Source organism: Pipra filicauda, unplaced genomic scaffold, assembly GCF_003945595.2.
Source record: "Pipra filicauda isolate LSUMZ 115617 unplaced genomic scaffold, ASM394559v2 scaffold35_size7292922_pilon, whole genome shotgun sequence".
Classification (NCBI taxonomy): Eukaryota; Metazoa; Chordata; class Aves; order Passeriformes; family Pipridae; genus Pipra; species Pipra filicauda.
This window is the reverse complement of record NW_024104487.1, coordinates 655,952-675,987: the sequence shown is the minus strand read 5'-3', so window position 1 is coordinate 675,987 and position 20,036 is coordinate 655,952. Positions and strand designations below refer to the sequence as shown.

Genomic DNA, 20,036 nt, shown 5'->3' with positions numbered 1-20,036 from the left:
AGTATTATTAGGTTTCCTGCTATGGTAATCATAATATCTAGATACAAGTAGAATTGTTTTCCACATTGCCTACATTAATGAACCGCAGAGATAAGAAGTGCAGATTTTTAAGCCCATATTATAAATGTACATAAGTAACCTTTTTTGCAAATACCATTAGCCTAGTTTAGCTCACATTGATGCTTGCTGTCTTTAAATAGTAGGAAAACAAGGTTGATTTCCTACTTTGCTACTTTCTGTGTCCAGATCTGTGTTGTTTTCAATCAGTACCTGCGGTATCACTGCTGCTTTCCAAGGCAATGAAACTGTCATATCATTGCTATAGTAATGCAGTTTATCTATAGAATTCTGATACCAATCGACTGCATACTGCTTGTATTTTCTATTATCTCTAGTCACTTCCCTTTGTGGATTCACAAGAAGCAAGTGCTGTAATTGTGGTTTGGAGGTCTCTTAAGAGTAATCTTTTTTATTTTAATTTTTTTGTTCTTCTAAGAAGATATGTATTGTGTAGCATAATGTATTTTTACAAAGTAAAGGAGACTAGAACTCATAGCTACCTGCATCTCAAGGAAACTGTGCAAAGTCCTAGGAAACTCTCTTATCCAACCTATTTGCCATCATTATTAGCACAAAAATAAATTAACGTTCATTCATGTTCTGTGGCCCAAAGCAAACAGATTGCTAGTTTAGGTATGGAAAGCTTCAAGTTTTAGATTACTTATCCAGGAAGACTTACAAGGATGGTTATCTGCAAAGTCTTGTGTGCCTTGTCCACCACTCATTATTTCAGTTATGTCTGCTCTTTTCAAAGCAGAACTTGAATTTCTTATGTCTAGAGACAGCTATTCATCAGTACCCAAAATTGCTACATTTTTCCACTTGTGCCAAATTCACCTTCTCTTTTATAACTTAATAAGGTGTAGCTTTTTTACTGGCCAACATTCAGTTGTTGGCAGGTGGCTGATGAAGCCTGCAGTGGAGTTTTCCGTCTGCCATTCTATTCTTCCTATCTAGGCTTCATAGGGTATATATTTTCTCCTCAAACATTACCCTTTAAGCCTGCAAAAGACTTTTTCTGTCTTGTGCTCAAGCTTGCATGATGTGGCACTAATCTGCCATATCTGAGTGTATTTTTTCATTTGAAAATAGATTTATGGATTTGTTCGTATTACGGTGATGGTATTGAGTGGGGGTGTATCCTGTAAGAGTTACCAGATATGTCACCTCTTGGGGCTATACTAGCTAATGTTCATCCCATTAAGGGGCTAATTAAAACAAGGAAGTGTTCATATTCTGGATGGTTTTAAAGCATCAGGAACACCATCAACTTATTATTAATGTACCTTACAGTCTTACATTTTTTCATGGCATACATTATTAGGTAATAATGCAAGTAACAGATGTTTATTAGAAACGGATAGATGGCTCTAGTCAGGTTCTTGATAACAAAAGCAAAGTGGTACCTAACAGGTCTCTTCAGTGCAAGCACAGGCGGTGTACTTCACTGGTTAGGGCTCTCAGCGGGACTGAGCAGGTCAGCTATTCTCTAAGATGGAGTATTCAGCTGGGTGAATTTTGGTAGATCTCTATCTGACTTGTACTTCAAGTCCTTATTTTTAAAATTGAGATAGTGGTGTTTCATTCCCTTTCACAACAGTCTTTGGACAAAAGTCACAGTAACAGAATTCCAAATTTATTTAATTTTTTTTTAGGCTTGTTAATGACTACAGAGGATCTGAACACTTGAAGAGGAGTAGCTGAGTAGGATCAGCACAGCAGTACCTATCCCAGGATAGACAAAAGTTACCCATTCCAAGGGAAGAATAAATCCAAACACGGCTCAGATTTCTTGTTTGTCTCTTTCTCATTTTATCCACAAATGCTTGACTTGTGCCTCAGCTTTCCCCACCCTCTTTGCCCCACTGTATCTTGACATGTAAATGGAACCTTTTAAAGTATTTTTCAAAAGTTTTGAATTCATGCTTTTCAACATCAAGGTTATGGACGTGTGTAATAAGATGAAAATGAAAACAAATAGATAAGGAATTTTAAATAAAGGAAGTGATTTTATGCTCTCCTAATTCTTGGTCTTTCACACTAGGCATTAGGGAGCAGCTTTCTGCAGGACCTGAAAGAGATTACTATCCTGCAGAGTTACTGAAAAGTAAATGGGGGATGTCTCCAAAATGATCATGTTTAAAAGTCATTTTATAAATAAGTTTAGGCAATATGATTTTAGATCATATTTGTTCCAGAGATCAGTTTTGTTCCAGACCCAGTTTAAATCTTAACACTTCAAACTTTAAAAGTCTGAAGGCATAATATTCTGTGACTTAAGCATAAGTATATGTATTCTTGTATGCTGTCAATGGGCATAATTTTAATAAGATTTGAGATTTTGCAGTCATGTCATTGCAATCTAAATTGAAAAAAAACTCAACCCCAAAACCAAATCCGAAACCTGTTTCAAATGGCAGATAAAAAGCCATATTAGATGAGAACAAAAGATCACCTTAGCACAGGAACTGGCCTCAAGCAGCAGTCAGGTGCAGTTGTCTAGTGAACAGTGCAGGACCCTGTAGAGGATGGCCATTCCTTCAATTTACCCTCTCAGCTTTCAGCAAGTAGTAATTATGAGACTTCTTAAACTAAGGGCTGTGGCAAGACCATAATTTTTATCTGCTATCAATGGACTAATTTTCCATGAAATTATCTGAATTTTTTCTGTCTAAAACACAAAAGCCTGTGGAAATATATTTCCCAGTTTCATTATTCACTCTGTGGAAATATATTTCCTTTTTTTTTTTTTCTTTTCTGTTTTTCTCACTTCATTGCAGCCAGCTGTCTCTATGGCCAGAGCTAGAAAAAGTAATAAAACTTGTTCCGTACTTATTTACTTTATGTAATCCTTGATTTTAAAGAGTGTTTCATATCCCTGTGCAGCTCTCTATTTAGTGACTTTAAGAGTCCTAATTGGTTTAGTCTGTACTCAGTAGAAATGTTCCACTGTTTTCATAATCCCTGTTATATTTCTTTGTACTTTTCCAGCTTTACTCTGTGTGTTGCTGCAGGTGTGGTACTCTCTTCAATAGTGCAGTTTTCTGTTAAATTGCCCACTTTTTCCTAATGTTTTCTGAATTTGGATTTTGTTTAGCATCAAGCTGACATTTTATGCTAATTATCTGGAATAATTTTATAATTTCCTGAGTAGTAATAGTTACTTTAGAACCATTCACTGTGTATGTTAAATAATTTTTCCCAAGGAGGTACATAATTTTGTATTTATCAGGACTTTATTTCATCTACCATTTTGATGCCTAGTCACTCAGTGCTCTAATATCCTTTGAAACAATATGCTGGTGATTTTAATATTTAATATATCTACCTTGCAAAATTGGATATTCATCAAATTTCAGCACTTCCTCACACAACCTTCTCTTACAACATGCTTTCTTCAAGCTGAAGCTTTATGAAAGAATTTATATTGAGAAAGTTCAGTCACTGATTCTTAACAACTTTTAGCAAAAGCAGTATCAATTCTCCCACAGCTAATTATGTCCATCAGAATTTTTTCCCAGTCTAACCTAATTGTAATCTTCAATACAGGACAAGAAGAAACTGTTGACTAGCATTCAACACAAAAGAAAACATTCGGAAATATTTAAATAAGATAGGACATTAATAATTGAAAAAATTCTATGAAATCCACAGTTCCAAGTGGCTTCATTTTGAGACCAGGATTTAAGTACTGCCTGTTACTCCCTGAAATTAAAAGATTTTGTCTTAATCTCAAGAGGAATCTGTGGCAGTCCCTGGAACAGGATACAGTGTTGCAGTCTATTCCTGGAAAATCACATGTATCAATTACTTTAGTAATAATTATGGCTCCTCTAGATGAAATGGATGGATGGATCAGATTCAGTTTGTCTCACCTGGGTACCTGCTCTTAGATCAGAACTGTCTCTGGAGGCCTTCATTTTCATTTGGTATAGCAGAAATGTGGTGGGTTCAATACCAAAAAAGGAAAATGGAAGTTAGAGTCTTAAATTAGGTAGATTGGACCTCACCTCTGCTTTCTAAATGGAAGTTATGACTGGGATGGGCCAGTGCCTTCTTTCCAAGGATAGTGTCATTACAAGAGGAAGGTCTGTTGTCTGTTTGCTTAGTTCAAAGGGTTTTTTATCCATGTGTGAGGTGAAACCTGCTAGGCAGAGGATGAAGGAAGAGACTTGCAGTTTAGCAGTGTTCATCATAGCAGGGAAGACAGTTCCACCTGGAGAAAGGCAGCTATGCAGGAATCAATGGTTCCTACCTGATCTTCTCACAAAGTGAGAACATGAACATCACTTTAAAAATATTATCAAAGCTGACAACCTTTGTCAGCTCTCGGCAGAAATCTGAGAAATCTACTGGCACTTTGGTTAGTTTCCCAGACTTACAAGGCTGTCTTTATCCTGAAGTGTTATTTTTTGGCATGATTTTCTTTGTAGTGAGAGATGTAGGAAAATTAAATGACTCTTGGTTTTCTTCATATTTTCCGAGATGTGCACAAGCTTTATCTATTCCTTCTTCTCCCCAGTGTAGAATTACCTGTCAATAGCAGGTATGGTCATTGATACTTTCTTTCCTTGGTTGAGGTAACAGAACAGCAGGGGTGAAAGAGTCTGATTCTGCTTAGAAAAAGGCAGTTCTCACTAAGCTACATTCCTTTTTCACCTAACTGCATTGTTTGCCAGGGAGGTCAGTTTCCCATATCTTCAGTGTAAGTGGACTTCTAATCAGTATGTCATCAACCTAGAAATAAACCACAGGGTAAGGCTTTACCACAGTCAAAACAGTGCCATGCAGCACAAAGCAGGAATCAGCAGGTGTGACATTCATTGCATGAAGGTATGCTGTGGCTTTAGCAGAACAGCAGTGTGCAGAATATTATCAGATAATCATTTTCTTGAGATAAAAGTACTCTCTGGAGAGGTCACCTATACTACTAAGAAATGTTCAGGCATTTGGTGTTATATGAATATTATTTTTTCCAATTGCTTCATTAATGACAGGAGTCCACTTTGAAAAAGACATTGTAGTTACCCTCAAATAATTGTATTCAAATCTGCTGTCTAGCATGGGTTAGAAAGTCAGTAGACATGCATCATTTAAATCATTGACTAATATGTTTATAGGAAGAAGGCTCCACAGTTAGATTTTCTTTACAATTTTCTGTAAGATATCATGATATGAAATTAAATTGAACACTGTTAACCTTCCTCTCCTAGTGTAATCCACACAAAATTGGTCAAAACCAATTATAAACAGCTCCTTTTTTGACAGGTTATGATTGGATAGAGGATTGGGTTTTTGTAAATTCGAGGAGGACATTTGCTGACAAGACAGAGCATTTAAAAGGCTAGGTTTAAACAGGTAACCTAAAATTGTCAGGTGATTTTTTGTTTGTTTTTTTTGGTTCTGGTGTTTTTTTGGTGGTTTGTTGTTTGTTTTTTTTTTTCTAGGCATTGTAGAACTGTAGAAGACTCTGGCTCAGGCAATATAATTTGCCTTTCATAGTCTATCACAAGGCTCATGATTATTTCTTATAACAAAATATTCAGTGCAACAGATTAGTAGATTCTGCTATGTTGGTTGGGCTGCATTCCAGTTCCTGCCTGAGTGACGCTGGCTGCCTGCAGCACTGCCAGCACAATAATTATTGCTGCGTTTTCTGGACCTCGTGAAACCAGCAAGGTGATCACCCCCTTGGAACAGCTGGGGATATGAAGTATGGAAAAGTGGAAAGACATTGCTGCAACTCTGTTATCTTGCCAGCAAGTGCCACTTGAATGATGATGGCTGTTGGCAGGGGTAGGCCTCTGCTGGAGGAGAGCTTGCAGCAGTTCTAGATTATAGCTTTTGCTCATTCCAAGGGGAATTGCTGTGGGCACTGAATTAACAAAAGCAAATTTGAAGGTGGGGAAAACAAAGATTTGAAGGCAACTGTAGAAGGGGGAGAATGATAATTTTTGACAATGAAGCAAATTTTGGTTTACTATATGTGACTGGCTCCCTTATGAAACAAAAAACTTCCACAAACATCAAAGTGTCAGCCATGCAGGTTTGTTAGGCAGCCTTCTCCAACCTTCCTCACAAAATTAAGGTAGCAACTGGTGGCAGCCAATGGATGTCGTTCTTGTTCCAATACAGAGAATTATACTACTATTTATCAGTACTTTCCCACATGAAGTACAGAAGCACAGTTAAAAAAGTCTTATTTTCGGTATTTAGCAATATTGTCATCTTCAAAATATCTGCCAAGAAACTGCTGCTGTGCTTGAGTGCCTAGTATGGATAAACAAATGTGTTTAATCCAGCACACAACACTAACCTTCACACAAAATAAACATCCAGTAAAAATTAGAGTTTAGCCTCAAATTAGTTGATGTAAATTATCTCCATGTAAATCAGAGAAACATTATTGACTGCAGTAAATATTTATGCAAATAAGCAGGCCAGTTATATCCAACTCTAGTATCTCTGCTTCTTTTCCGGTGCTTCTCTTTTGTTTGGAAGTTTTATTTCTGACTCAATTATATTTTTTCTGGACAATCTAGTTACATGGAAGTGGACATTTTGACACCATTCTCATCACTAGTGGCACCTATTAGCCATATATAATACAGCAAGCATTCATCTTCTGTGTTTAGTCTTTTGTCACAGCTTTGCATCTATCCTTTTCATTGTCCCTCACATTTTAACTTTTCAGTATAATAGACTGGGAGTAGAGCTTTGTGATTCACTGACTCTTAAATTGAAACTTTGTTATAGTTGTCTTTTTTTTCTGTATTTGTTACCTTGCAGGTTGATAAAGCTTGAATGCAAACAGATAATATTTCAGAAACAATATACTTAAGAGAAGGAAATATTTGTATCTGTAGATGAATTGTCATACTAAAAAGAATTCAACACATGGCGTACGTACATTAGTCATTGCAGACTAGCTTTTTTTATTCATTACATTTGTCATCAGGGCTAGGGAAAAGGAATGGTCAATCTGCTTCTTAATTTTATTATAGCTTTAGTGTTGGAAAAGGCAAGAGAATGAGACTGTACTGCTTACTTCTATTACAGAGGCTGTGCTTTCCAGAAGCGGGTGATAGGTTTTGGTATTTTTCCAAAACAGAAAGCTTAAGGTCCCACTCATTTAAACATATTGTTTCATAAAATCAGAAAAAAACCTTTGTGTTTTCCTTGAAATGTTTGATGGGGGCAGTGCCTGACTGACTCGCTCTAGCTGTCCATAGGGCTTGGAGTGGGGAACCCTACCCTGACTGCCCTATGACCTGGAGTTTTCCTGTAATGACTGTGACAACACAGAGTGCTTCATATGTTGCCTTTTTTTTCTTATAATCACGTTCCAATGCAAATTGAATACAAATGGTGAAATATTGAAATTGCTGCAATTTGGCTAGCTCTAATCAACAATTCTTGAGTTGAATCAATGGTCTTGAACTAGCCTATGAAAATACTACATTTTCTTTATCAAAAAAGAAGAAAGAAAAAAACCCCACTTGACACTTTGGATAGAAATTTGTGTTTGTGGAACTGCGTTGTAGGCAATGATCGATGTTCCCCAGCTGCCATTGAATTTAAAGGCACTGGAGCTGGGAACTGGGAACACCAGATATCTGGAAGATGAGATCTGAGACCTTGTGCTTGTCCCTGGGCATCTGATGTAGAGACCAGATGACAAGTCTGTCCCTAAGGTAGCCATGTTGCAGAGAAGATGCATTGCTTCCTTCAACACTACTTGGAGTTCCCTAAGGACGGATGGCTTTATACATGGGTAATAGGCAAAGTTTAACAGGTAGAAACTTTTCTGTCTATAACTGATATCAATTATCTTTCTTCCATGAAGTGATCTGCATAGTTCAAGTATCAGTTTTTAAGTTGTGCCAAGGCATGAAAATGTAGCAGGTGTTTCACATATTCTGTATAGGAATAATGACTATTCAAGCAGAAGCATTTTAAGAGCGAGCTTTCTGTAAGGTCAGATAAAGACATCATCCTGTTTATCCAGGTTTAGTTGTGCAATGAGAGACTACAAAGCCCTCTGTGCCTTGCAGTTCTCACATGGATTAGTTGTCATTCTTTCTCTTGCTTTGTATTCAGCATATTCTTATATGCCTGAATACAAGTAAAACCACCATAGTGACTCTGAATTGGCTTATTTCGCTTGATGTAGTTCTCTGATTCCAAATGCCCAGTTCTTATTATTACAAGGCTCAGTCCTGATGAGATAATGAGTGATCCCTGCCAACACCAACTCAAAATTATTTGGCTAATGAGGTTTCTTCCAGGTGTGCCTTTCCTGCTGAGGAGTAGGGACTAATTTTTTTTTGTTGTTATAAGGTAATTTTTTTCAGATATTAAGCCAGATTCTATTTTGGGCTGAGGAAACATACACAGAAGATAGTTTCACTACCTGAAGATACCCTAGATGCATCCTTGTGTCAGTTCCATAACTGCATTATCACATCTTTGTTGATTTTACAAATGTAATGTAATGTAATGTGAATCACTGTGTAGAAACTAGTTGTATCTTTGTGAATGAAATCAAGACCTATTTTATTGTTAAATATTTCCATAAAGACAGAAACAATTTGAAACTATTTGATGAGGCTAATCTTTCTAAATGCTCTCTGAATGTTAGATTTTGCCTTCAGGCTTTACTGCAGGCAAATTCATATTATTCAATTATAAGTTATTATTAAATCTTAATTCAAAAGTATTTTTACATTCAGAATTGGTTCAAACTTTCTCATTAGCGTCAGTAAATTTGAATTTTGCCACCTTAAAGGCGTGGGTGCCAGTGCTTCAATGTTCTTGCTAGAAGAAGGATGTAAAGGATTGAGAGAGGCAGGGAGGGAAGGAGAGAGGAATAAGGGTAGGGCAGAGGGGTGGGAGGGAGCTGCTAAGAGATCAGTCTACATCTTCCCATTGTCAGTGGCAGAAGGGATGAATATTGGGTTGAGTATGTTGGCAGTGTTTAAATTTATTCCCACTGGTGGTCACTAACCCTCCTTTGGCCATGATCCCTCCTTTGTCCACAGTCAGAGCTAGCCTGCTTGCTACATCCCCTAGCTGGAACTTGGCAGCTGAGTATTTTGTGTCATAAAATTATCTTGGGTTTAAGGTAAAAATGAACCTCATAACTTGAGGTTTATAAATGTATCTGTTTGAGAGTGAACCACTTTTATGAACATCTTATGGTTTTCAGTGGAGTGAAAATATGTCTTATTAAAATAGTGCACAAATTGTTATTACATGCGTTCATGAACAGGAAATAAAACACTTTGCAGGGATTAAAGCTTTTAACACCTCTTGCTTAAGTTCATCCTGTAGCTGAGCTACTAACTTCTTGGTAGTCTTAAGAAGTAAATAGAACAGTTTACATGAGACTGATTTTTCAAATTTTCTTTCAGACATGCAAAATGATGTGGTTCTGACATATCTCTAAGTCTTACCACTGATGGGCAGCCAGAAACAAGAAACTCTGTTGTCTTAAAGCATACAAACGTGCACACACACACACAGACATATATAAAATTTGCTGTAAGATGATGATAAGATTTGTGATCTAAATTGTAGCATGAACTTAAGACTCTAACCCGTTTAAGCAAGTCTTTGGAGTCAAGTGTGCAATTGTATACAAAGCTTTGCTCTGAAGACGAATGAACTGTAATGCTCCGCTGTTTTCAAGAGTATCGAAATCTACTTATACTTCACAAAATCTGAATTTAGTTGCTGTTTTAAGTTATTAGCAAAAGTGAGTTTGGTCTTGTACAGTAAAAACTATAGCCATCTGAGGCACAATTATCTCTACAGTGCTTTATAGCTATGTAAAAATATCACCATGACTTCTACTATTTGCTACAGATTTCAAAAGTTTATGTGTCTTAAATGCAAGTCTTATTTAATTATGTCTTTTCATTATTCTAGCAATATGGTTCCTGTAAAGTTATTCTAAAAATTTTAGGAAGCATTTTGAAAAATACCAAATAATTTATTTTTAGATTAGAGACTTCCCCCATTTTTTCTATCAGTTATCTTTTTCATGAATATTGGTGTACAGAAGTTGTGTGGGAAAGTATTCTGCAAGATTCGAACTTGTTGATCTAGCATTTTGCCATAATTTTCCTCTTTTTTGCTACCTGCTCACTCATCATGTGATTCTTTCAGGGACGTAGTTGGATTTTGCTACTGAGTCATTGGATCTGCATGTATTCATGATAAAGTCTAAATGTATATAAATCATGAATACAATACCCTAAATATATGTTTAATGCACAGTAAATATTTTTTATTTAACCCAACTGTCAGCTTCACCAGCTTTGGTTTGGCTAGACTCTTTCTAATTTTCATATAATGAGTAATAATAATTGAAGTGTTATTTAGATAACAACTCTGCTTCTCACTACTACATTAAAAAACCCTACTGTAGAAAACTTGTATTTACCATTTTTTTGTTATTGCTATGTTTAGTTAGGGGAGGCAGCAGCTGAGACTTAGAATGTACTCTGTACCTATGGAGAGCCCTGTTGTCCTTAGTAGGTCACAGCAGAAATCCACTTACACACAATACGATGCAGTAATGTGGTCCTACACAGGATTTTTAAAAACTATGATTACCTTGTTATCAAGTGTGGTGAAGGCCTATTCCTTCTCTCAGCAGCATCAAACGGATTAAGGACAGGGGTTCTGTATTTTATATGTGATTCCTTTAAGGAACCAATGGACAAGTGAAAACTAATTCCTTCTGGATTTTAACTTGAATTACCTGTGCTTGGGATAGTTTTTATTAGATGTACTGAGAACACGATTGTGTCCACAGCTCTTCACAGAACTTCATTTTAGTTTTGCCTTTCTTCTTACAAAAAAAAAAAAAAAATCAATTTTTTTTTCCTCCTGCTGTCTAGCAGTAAACAGCTGGACTCGCATGCACACCTGCAGATATGTATGTGTATTTTGTATAGGTTTGACTTTCAAAATGTTAATCTGTTTTTCTGCCGGGTGACTGTGGTGAACTTGTTGAGTAACTGGGCCCTCTATCTTAGGATACTATCTGAAATTTTGATGAAAAATTAAATTAACCTCTCTAAGGAATGGGCCAAATATATACATTCTGCCTCAAAATGATGGAAGTGCTGGTGGAGGGTTAGCTGGAGACATTGTATGTGGTGCAGGCAGACTTTAGCATTAGAAGTCTTTCATAAGCCAAAGGCCAAAAATAATTGTGTTTATTTGGTACTTTTTAACTTTCTATGCCATAGAACCAAGAGCTGAAAGTCATTAAAAAACTTAAAAACTAATTTAAAAACACAAGCAAATTATTAGATGCTGTGGTCATCTGATACAACACAGTTTTTCTGAGGGGACCTAATGAGTTAATGTTAGAGCTTAATTTCTTTATCTCATTCTTAGCCTGCACCAGTCAATGATATAAACCACAGTTGTTTAATTCTCCTGCAATGCAATTTAAGATAATACTCTTTTCTTCCTTTAGAGTGAACTGAGAGCCTGTTACCATCACTCAGCTGTGAGTCCATCAGTTCAGTGGGACCCTGCCCCAAGCCCCAGCATGCTGAGTGCCTCTGTGCAATGTTTGCTGCCCAAGGGCCATGGCTGGCTGGAGCTGTACAGACTCACTTGTGTGTGTACGCCCATGTGCACTGTAATTTATATCAGTGCAGAGTTTAGATTCTGTATCATGGTTGAGTTTTTCTCAAGGAGCTTTCTGAGCAAAGACACTTAATCATTTTCCATTTCAGAGTTTGTATTATAAATCATCTTTTGACTGGTTTCTCCTTTGTAGTTCCTGTCTAGAATTCTAGTCCAATCATATACTTAAAGAATCATCTCCAAATGGTTTTCATTTTCCACTGGAAATTCAATTCTTAGATCCCTCAAAGTCAGTAACACTGTTAAGCTATTAACAACCAACCTCTGACAAGAATTTGGAAATAGTTTCAGCTATTCCAACTTGACAGTATATGAGTTGCTTTTATTTTGTATTTGTTTTTAAAACAGTTAGCGGAAGTTTGGGAAAAAATAATGCATTAGTAAAATGGTTCCCTTTAAATAGGCTATTCTATAATTTTATCAGTGAATACATAAAATAATCTATGATATTTTATTTATTTGGGAGCCTAAGAAGACAATGTTTTGTGTGTTTATTTTCTAACATTAGGAACTGACTGTCTATAACCTTACATTTTGGGTTCACCGCATTATTAAAATGGAGTTGAATTAAAACATATTTTTCTTTTCTAACCATACTATACTTTTTCATCCAAAGGACCCATTTTTCCTCTTTCCCATTCTTATTTTAAACTCTTGTTTCCAAAAGAATCATGGAATCATAGAGTAGTTTGGGTTGGAAGGGACCTTGAAGATTATCTAGTTCCAACACTGCTATCAGGGTGGGACACCTTACACTAGGCCTGGTTGCTCAGAGCCTCGTCCAACCCAGCCTTGAAGACCTGTGGGGATGGATGGTCCACAACCTCTTTGGGCAGTCTATTCCAGTGCCTCACCACCCTCACAGTAAAGAATTTCTTCCTAATGTATAATCTAAACCTACCAACCTTCAGCTTAAGACCATTTCCCCTTGTCCTGTCATTACATGCCCTTTCAAAAAGTCCCTCACTAGGCTTCTTGTAAGCCCTCTTTAGGTACTGGAAGGCTGCTGTAAGGTATCCCTGAAGCCTTCTTTTCTCCAGGCAGAACAGCCTCAACTCTCTCAACCTGTCTTCACAGGAGAGGTGCTCCAGCCCTCTGATCGACTTAGTGGCCTTCAATATCTTTCTTGTGCTGAGGACCACAGAGCCAGATGCAGTATTCCAGTTGGGATCTCACAAGAGCAGAGTAGAGGGGAGGAATTACCTCCCTTGACCTACCAGCTGATCATGCTTCTTTTGATACAACCCAGGATACAGTTGGCTTTCTGGGCTGCAAGTGCGCATTGCCAGGTCATGTTGAGCTTCTTGTCCACAAACACTCCCAAGTCCATTTACCCAGGGCTGCTCTCAATCCATTCTCTGCCCAGCCTGTATTTCTGCTTGGGATTGCCCCAGTCCAGGTGCAGCACCTTGCACTTGGCCTTGTTGAACTTTCTGAGGTTTGCAGAGACCCACCTCTCAAGCCTGTCAAGGTCCCTCTGGATGACATCCCTTCCCTCCATTGTGTCAACCGCACCACACAGCTTGGTGTCATCAGCAGACTTGGTGACGGTGTAGGAAATCCCATTGTCCACATCAGTGATAGAGATACCAATACGGACAACCTGAGGAAGAAGAAAGAAAACAGACAATTCTATATCTATTCCTTGACTTTAAAGATTAGTATTACTTTGTTACTTCTTTCCTTTCTCTCTGTGGTGTCATTGAAACATCATTAAACATTCGAAGCTGGTGGGTATGATTTTAAAAAGGAATTGAAGTTTTTTTAACCAAAAATTTTAAGTTTTTGAAGTAAAGGAATGCAGAGCTTTCAAAATCAGGTCTATATTTTCTCTTGCTATGTAAGGAAATCCCTTATGATTCTGACATCTATGGAAGAGGAGGAAGCTACATAATACTGTTTTTAATAACTTTTGTCACTACTTTTTCCTACTTTTCACTTTTCCCCTTTTAGAAACACAGACCAAATGAATTTTTTTTAAGTAACTCATGTAGAAAGTTTGTACTATTTTTATGTTTGTTTGTGCATTGGTTTTATTGGTTTTATTTTCTTCACACCTTTATCTCTTCAGGAAGTGGGAATAAAGATCTGTCCTATATTTTCCATTTGATAAATCCACAATGTATCTTGCTGCAGTAGTCTAATCTTCTACAGAAGAGCAGCTGCATTTCCACAGCATTTCATCTCTGGACAGCCTACCAGAATGCTGCCATTTCACGTATCCAGCAGTCCCACACACAACTGATTCTTTGGAGTGAAATGGGAAAATCTAAAAAAAAAATTACTAAAAAAATTACTAGTCACCAAAAAAAAAAAAGGCACATTGATTTGTAGAAATAAAAGATTCTTACAGAATATCCATTTATCCAATAAGCATAATTTATCCCATAAGCAAGTTTTGGTGGAACTGCATCTTTCACCTTTCACCAAGCAAAACGAACCAAAACAAAACGTTGATACATGATACTGCAGTTTCCTTTTAACCTTTTAACAGTTGTAGCAGGGATATGAGTTTTTCTACTTTTCATATAATCAACTAGCATGCTGCAATTTTCCTCTATAATTGGGATACTTAACTGTATGATCTCCTGCTGTTTTAATGATTTGCATCTTCCCGTGTATTGTTTTTTTCTTGCTGAATCTCTACTGTTATTACACTAGAAGCTTGTACAGTCTAGACTCTTTTTGCTACTGCTTTACTATTCTCATTTCCTCTTTGTTTAGCTGATGAAAATAAGAGCTCTGTGCTTAGAGTGAACATTTTCCCTTTGTTACCTGTTTAACAGCACTTATGGTATAACAGGTCTTTTACTAACATGCTTAACAGACTTCACACTGACCTACATAATACTGCTTTATGCCACATGTTGGCCTTTTTTATATATATATATCTGTAGTCAAGGAAATATTTCTTAATGATAAACTTAGAAACACTGGCAGTTTGAGTTTTCATGAAGTTTCTAATACAGCTTGATCTTCCTTTTATTTCTTCATCACATTGTCACTGTTAGACATGTCTTGGGATTCTGGGAAATCTTCTATGATGTTCCTCTGCTGCGGAGAGTGGTAGGATAGCAAAAATCAGTTCATAAAGATTTTCGATGAGGTAGGAACAGAATCTCTTTCTGTCAGTAAATATGTAAAATAAAATGGTAGGTAAAATACCAAGACTGGTTATAAGTGGAATGCATTGTGTGAAAGGGGTCTTTGTTGTGGAAAGAAATTCAGTGTTTAACATGAAACCTGAACACTCAAATTTGAAATTACATGGCTGACAAACTTCCCCAGGATTATTTTGACAGTCTTTCTTTAAAGTTCAGCATATGCCAGTACATACTATATAATTAACAGTCTTTACATTTACAATGCTAATGTAAATGTAGGCTGTCTTTTTAATAGAAAGTTTTCTTAATTTTGAGATGAAAATGTTGCTGTGGTAGTGGACTGTGGCATGAAAATTGAAAAATTCTCCCATAACTATATTGTTGCAAGAACAGTGGTGAACAGTTCTCCTTTACTACTCATTTACTACTTGATCTCAAAAGATTATATTTTTTAAATGAATGAAGTTGTGACACATAAACTAATTCAGTTAATCCACAGTGTACCATAAACTCAGTAAACAATCAGCTGTCATTTAATGAAACTTAATCAAGAAACAACCTGCTCACTCTTTTTTTTTTTTGGTGCGGTGTTCGCATTGTTGTTATTTTAGTTATTATTGTTAATAACTATCAGTATTATTCTCTTTCTTTTATTTCTATTATTCTTCACATTTTCATGAAGCTCATCTATTCACCATTCCAGTTAGTGAAATTTTTGGAATGGTATCAGAGAAACTCCTTAGTCTTTCTATCTAAATTTACCACTAAATTGCCTTCTAATATTAGCATAAATATTATTTTTGTCAAAACGTGCCATTCTGCCTATAGGTTGGGCTAGAGTACTGTATTTTGACATAATGTCCAAACATCAGTTAAGGGAAATCTACTAGTGGAATTCTGAAATTATTACTACTGATACTGTTAGAAAGACAGTTTGTCTAGTGTCTGATCTATCTGTTTGTAATGGTATTGCTTGAAAACAGTAATCATCAGCCCGAGATTGTCCCTTAAGTAATTTTTTGAAATTATTTATCTAGAATCTTGGGGAGCAGCTTATACTTCAGCTGATGTTTGTGACAGTGGAAGGAGGTAAACTAGAGTCATTATCAGGAGAACCAGGTCAAAAAGTTGTGTTCATTTGGTTACTGACAGAATAGCTGGGATAGCGGGAAGAGGAAAAAATCAAAATGTAAGGAAGAGATAGGACTAGGCTAGAGGATGGTGTTGTAAGTGGAAACAATGTAGCTGAGATGTCATAAGCCTGTCACTTATTTTCAGCACCGATACCCTAGAACATTATAGCATTTGCTGTTGTATATAACAAAGTGATTTGTGTTTCTCCTCCTGCAAACATATCATCCTAGTGAACAGTATAGTACCTTGGTAGAATTACCCATGAGAATATTTTAGCTAACTGAATATAACTTCATAAACAGTGAGAAATGCAGCTTTCATTAAAACAAGAAGGTGAAACATTGCAAACTCATTTCATTTTATGGCTAACAACTATTTTTTAGCTCAGGGTAATTATCTTGAGTATGGGAAGGGGAAATACACTCATATTCGTAGTTTTCTGGTTTGTTCTAATCTATTTATGCTTTTATTTTTAATCATAGGTTTCTGTGCTCGAGAGGCAGATATTTGACTTCCTTGGTTATCAGTGGGCACCTATCCTGGCAAATTTTATACATATTATTGTAGTCATACTTGGCTTATTTGGAACCATCCAGTATAGACCTCGTTACATAACAGGAGTAAGTACTGAATTTCATTTGCTTATTCTGATGTGCATGTATAAAACAAACAAACAAACAAAACAGCGCTCCAAATTGTATTGCTCATAAAGCAAATAGAAATCTCATCTTGGATTAATTTTCTTCTGTAACATTTTATATTAACTTATTATGCTTTTGGGACACGTGCAACACAACTGGTAACTACCTACAAAAGCTGAAAGTCAATATGATCCTTAACTGCATGACAATACAAACTTTCAAGAAGTAGAGTCAGTTTAAGAAATTACAACATCCTCACTATTAGAGGAATTTAGAGCTAGAGTAAATGCTAGCCATAACTTTCCTATATACATTGGACCTCCTCAACAGAGCCATGATTTATTATAGTTACTCATTATTGTTATTAACCATTGTTGCTAGAGTGCCTATCTGTTATCTATATGCCTCCTAGAAGTTATAGTCCAACCTGAAAATGAAATGCGATGGTACGGTAAGAAATAATGAACTGAGGTCTCCAATATGAAAGTAAGAATTTGGACCTTAATTAATATTTTTTTATCCATTTCTTTCCTTATTCAGCTACCTCTCATACAAAGACTTAGTATGGCTGTACTCGGGCACAATGCAGTATTAATTTAATCCTCATTTCATTCTCTGACTTTGTGGGGGTTTTGCCATTTGTAGTTCTATAAAGAAAGAATAAAGCCATCATTCAGAACACCTTCTATTAGAAATAGATTTATATAACAATATTACTGTCAAAATCAACTATTAATTCACTTAAAGGTTGTATACATTTCAGAGACAGACAAGAGTTGAAAAGATTTTCCCATACACAACCATATTTTCATGTCAGATGAAAATTAGGAAATCTTAGAACAGTAGAATGATTTGGGTTGAAAGGGAGCTTAAAGATTGTCTGGTTCCAGCCCAGCAGGGACGCCTGCCACTAGAGCAAGTTGCTCTAAGCCCCATCCAACCTGGTCTTAAACACTTCCAGGAATGAAGCATCCACCACTTCTTTGGGCAACATGTTTCAGGTTCTCACCAGACTACAGTAAAGAATTTTTCCTAGTATCTAATCTGAACCTATTCTCTTTCAGTTTAAAGCCATTACCCCTTGTCTCCAGTAACTCCACTGAATCTGCACCTACTTCTGCAAAGTCTGTTTCTTCTTATCTGTTCCCTCATATACCAGCAGTTACTCAGAATATAGAAAGATTTCACTTGTATTCTCTGCTACCATCCATATTGCATTACTTTGATGCTAAGAGAAGTACATTAATATTTTTGTCTGTGTTTCTATCTCTGTGATCTATATGCAGAAAAAGTGTGTCCACATGTGCAATGTCTTTATGCATGCACAAAATTTAATGTATTCCAAAAAATTTACCATCAATATTGAAAAATATATTGCAAGCCTTAAATATTTCATGTTTCCTTCAAGTTACAACACTGGAGTCATGTGAATGTGAACTAGAGTTTTCTTCCATTTCTGGTACTTTGACGAGTACAAAAAGCTTGAAAATAAATATCCAAAATTCAAATATCAGTTAAAGAAAAAGGGTTAAATGTTCCATTCCAAGACTATTCTGTGGCATAAAACTGATCATGAATATAAAATGCATAGTTGAACTAAACAAGTTAGATTTAAATGGCCTACTACTATGATAAGTGCATTGTGAATGAGGAGGAATACCAGCCTTATAAATTGAGATCATTTGCGTAAGTTTCTGGATGATGTGGTTTGTGCAACACTGTTCTATTAATTTTCGTATAAATCTTTCCCAGAACTCACCTTCACTGTGTAACCCATCTGGCTTTGTGCGTTTGCCTCTCTGCATCCTTTTGGTGAATTGGATAGAACCAATCTAAGATCAAATTGTTTTTCTTGCTCAGAGTTTATAATAGACACTTGAGTCTGCCATTTATCACAGACTGCTTAGATAAAAAAACACTGATGAAATTTTTATCCTTTATTTAGTTGGATAAACAGAGGAGTGCTTTAATTTTTTTTTCATTTTTATTGCTGTTCTCTTTGGTCATTGAAGGGAGAGAGAAGGGAACTGCACCCTTTTATTTAGTTGTGTTGGGCCCAGAATAAATCAGTGGTGCCATCTGATATCAGGAATAAAGTTATGAGTTCAAAGGCAACAAGAAAGGCAATAACCTATAAGCCTGCAAGGGTGTAGCTATGAGGTTTTCAGGAGAGTGTGTGTAAATACTCAGAGTTCAATAGATTCTGCAAGGGTCAATCTATCTCGAGTGACTCTACAGAACCCTTAATCCAGTCACATTAGTACCTCAAGTCTAGCTTGCTTCAACAAGACTACAGAAAATTTCCTTTTTATTGTACATGCTTCATAAAGGATATCACAAAAATATTTTCCAGTGGAAGTGAATTATAGGTTAAAGAGAACAGGGAGATTTTAAGGTGAGGTTTAAAGAAATGATTCAGTGGCTTAGGGAGAAGAGGAAATAAGTTTCAGACAGCTGGAACACCACAACTGAAAGTGTCTCCTTGAACTTTCAAGAATGTCAGGGAAGTTTAGAAGTGGATGAGGGAAAAAGGTGACTGTGTCTTCTCAGGCACTGGAATATAGTTCAAACTACATGGGGTTCAGTAGTTGTGGTGGACAAAGAGGACAGGAAATTAAAGTCTAATATCATGAAAGTGGTTAATCTTAATATAGATTCAGAAATAACACATTGATTTTTGATTGTAAACTTAAGACATAAGCCAATAAATGAGCAATTGATGCAGGAGGTGAAACATCTGTTCTGAGAGTGGGAATAAGTCTTTTCAAAGATATCTTTTCAAAAGATAATAATTAAGTCATTTTTTGGTGAAAACAATTATGACAAAAGGACTGCTTAACAGCACTAATCTGAAACAGAGAATGAGGATTCCAGTAGGAACAAGGATTATCCAGGGTAACAACTATGATGTAAATGTGGTGGGTTTTAGCATTTAAGTGCCTGAGAGGTAATACCGATGCAAGTTTTTAAGGGTTCTGGAAAGAAGCAAAGCACTTCACCTGGATAGGGCTCCACCTGGAGGCTAAGTTTCTCCCCATTTCTTCTATAGAGGGATTACAGCTATGTTGATATGCTGAGTGCACATTCCATATTCTACTATGGATTATTAGTCACCTGACTAATCTAGTGACCTTCTACAATGGAGTGACTACATCAGTAGAGAGGGGGAGAACTATGGATCTAATCTATCTAGACTTCTGTAAGGCTTGTGATGTGGTCCCCCACAACATTCTGCCTACTAAATTGGAGGAGTGGGTTAGATGGATAAGGAAGTGGCTGGATAGCTTTACCCAGAGAATGAAGTGGGTGGCTCAGTGTCATATTGGAAATCAGTAACAGGTGGTACTGGGATCAATAGTATTTAATATCTGATTTCCAATATAACATTGAGCCACCCACTTTACTAGACAGTAAGACTGAATACACT

General features: G+C 36.4%; 1 protein-coding gene across 1 annotated transcript in view; it reads left to right on the top strand.

Moving 5' to 3' along the window:
* Positions 1 to 20,036, top strand: part of LOC113983777 (sodium/potassium-transporting ATPase subunit beta-1-interacting protein 2-like) — a 353,974-nt gene that overhangs the window by 117,996 nt on the left and 215,942 nt on the right. Inside the window, exon 3 of the mRNA XM_039384537.1 lies at positions 16,451 to 16,588. Coding sequence (XP_039240471.1) covers positions 16,451 to 16,588 — 138 coding nt within the window. The remainder of the gene's footprint in view (positions 1 to 16,450; positions 16,589 to 20,036) is intronic.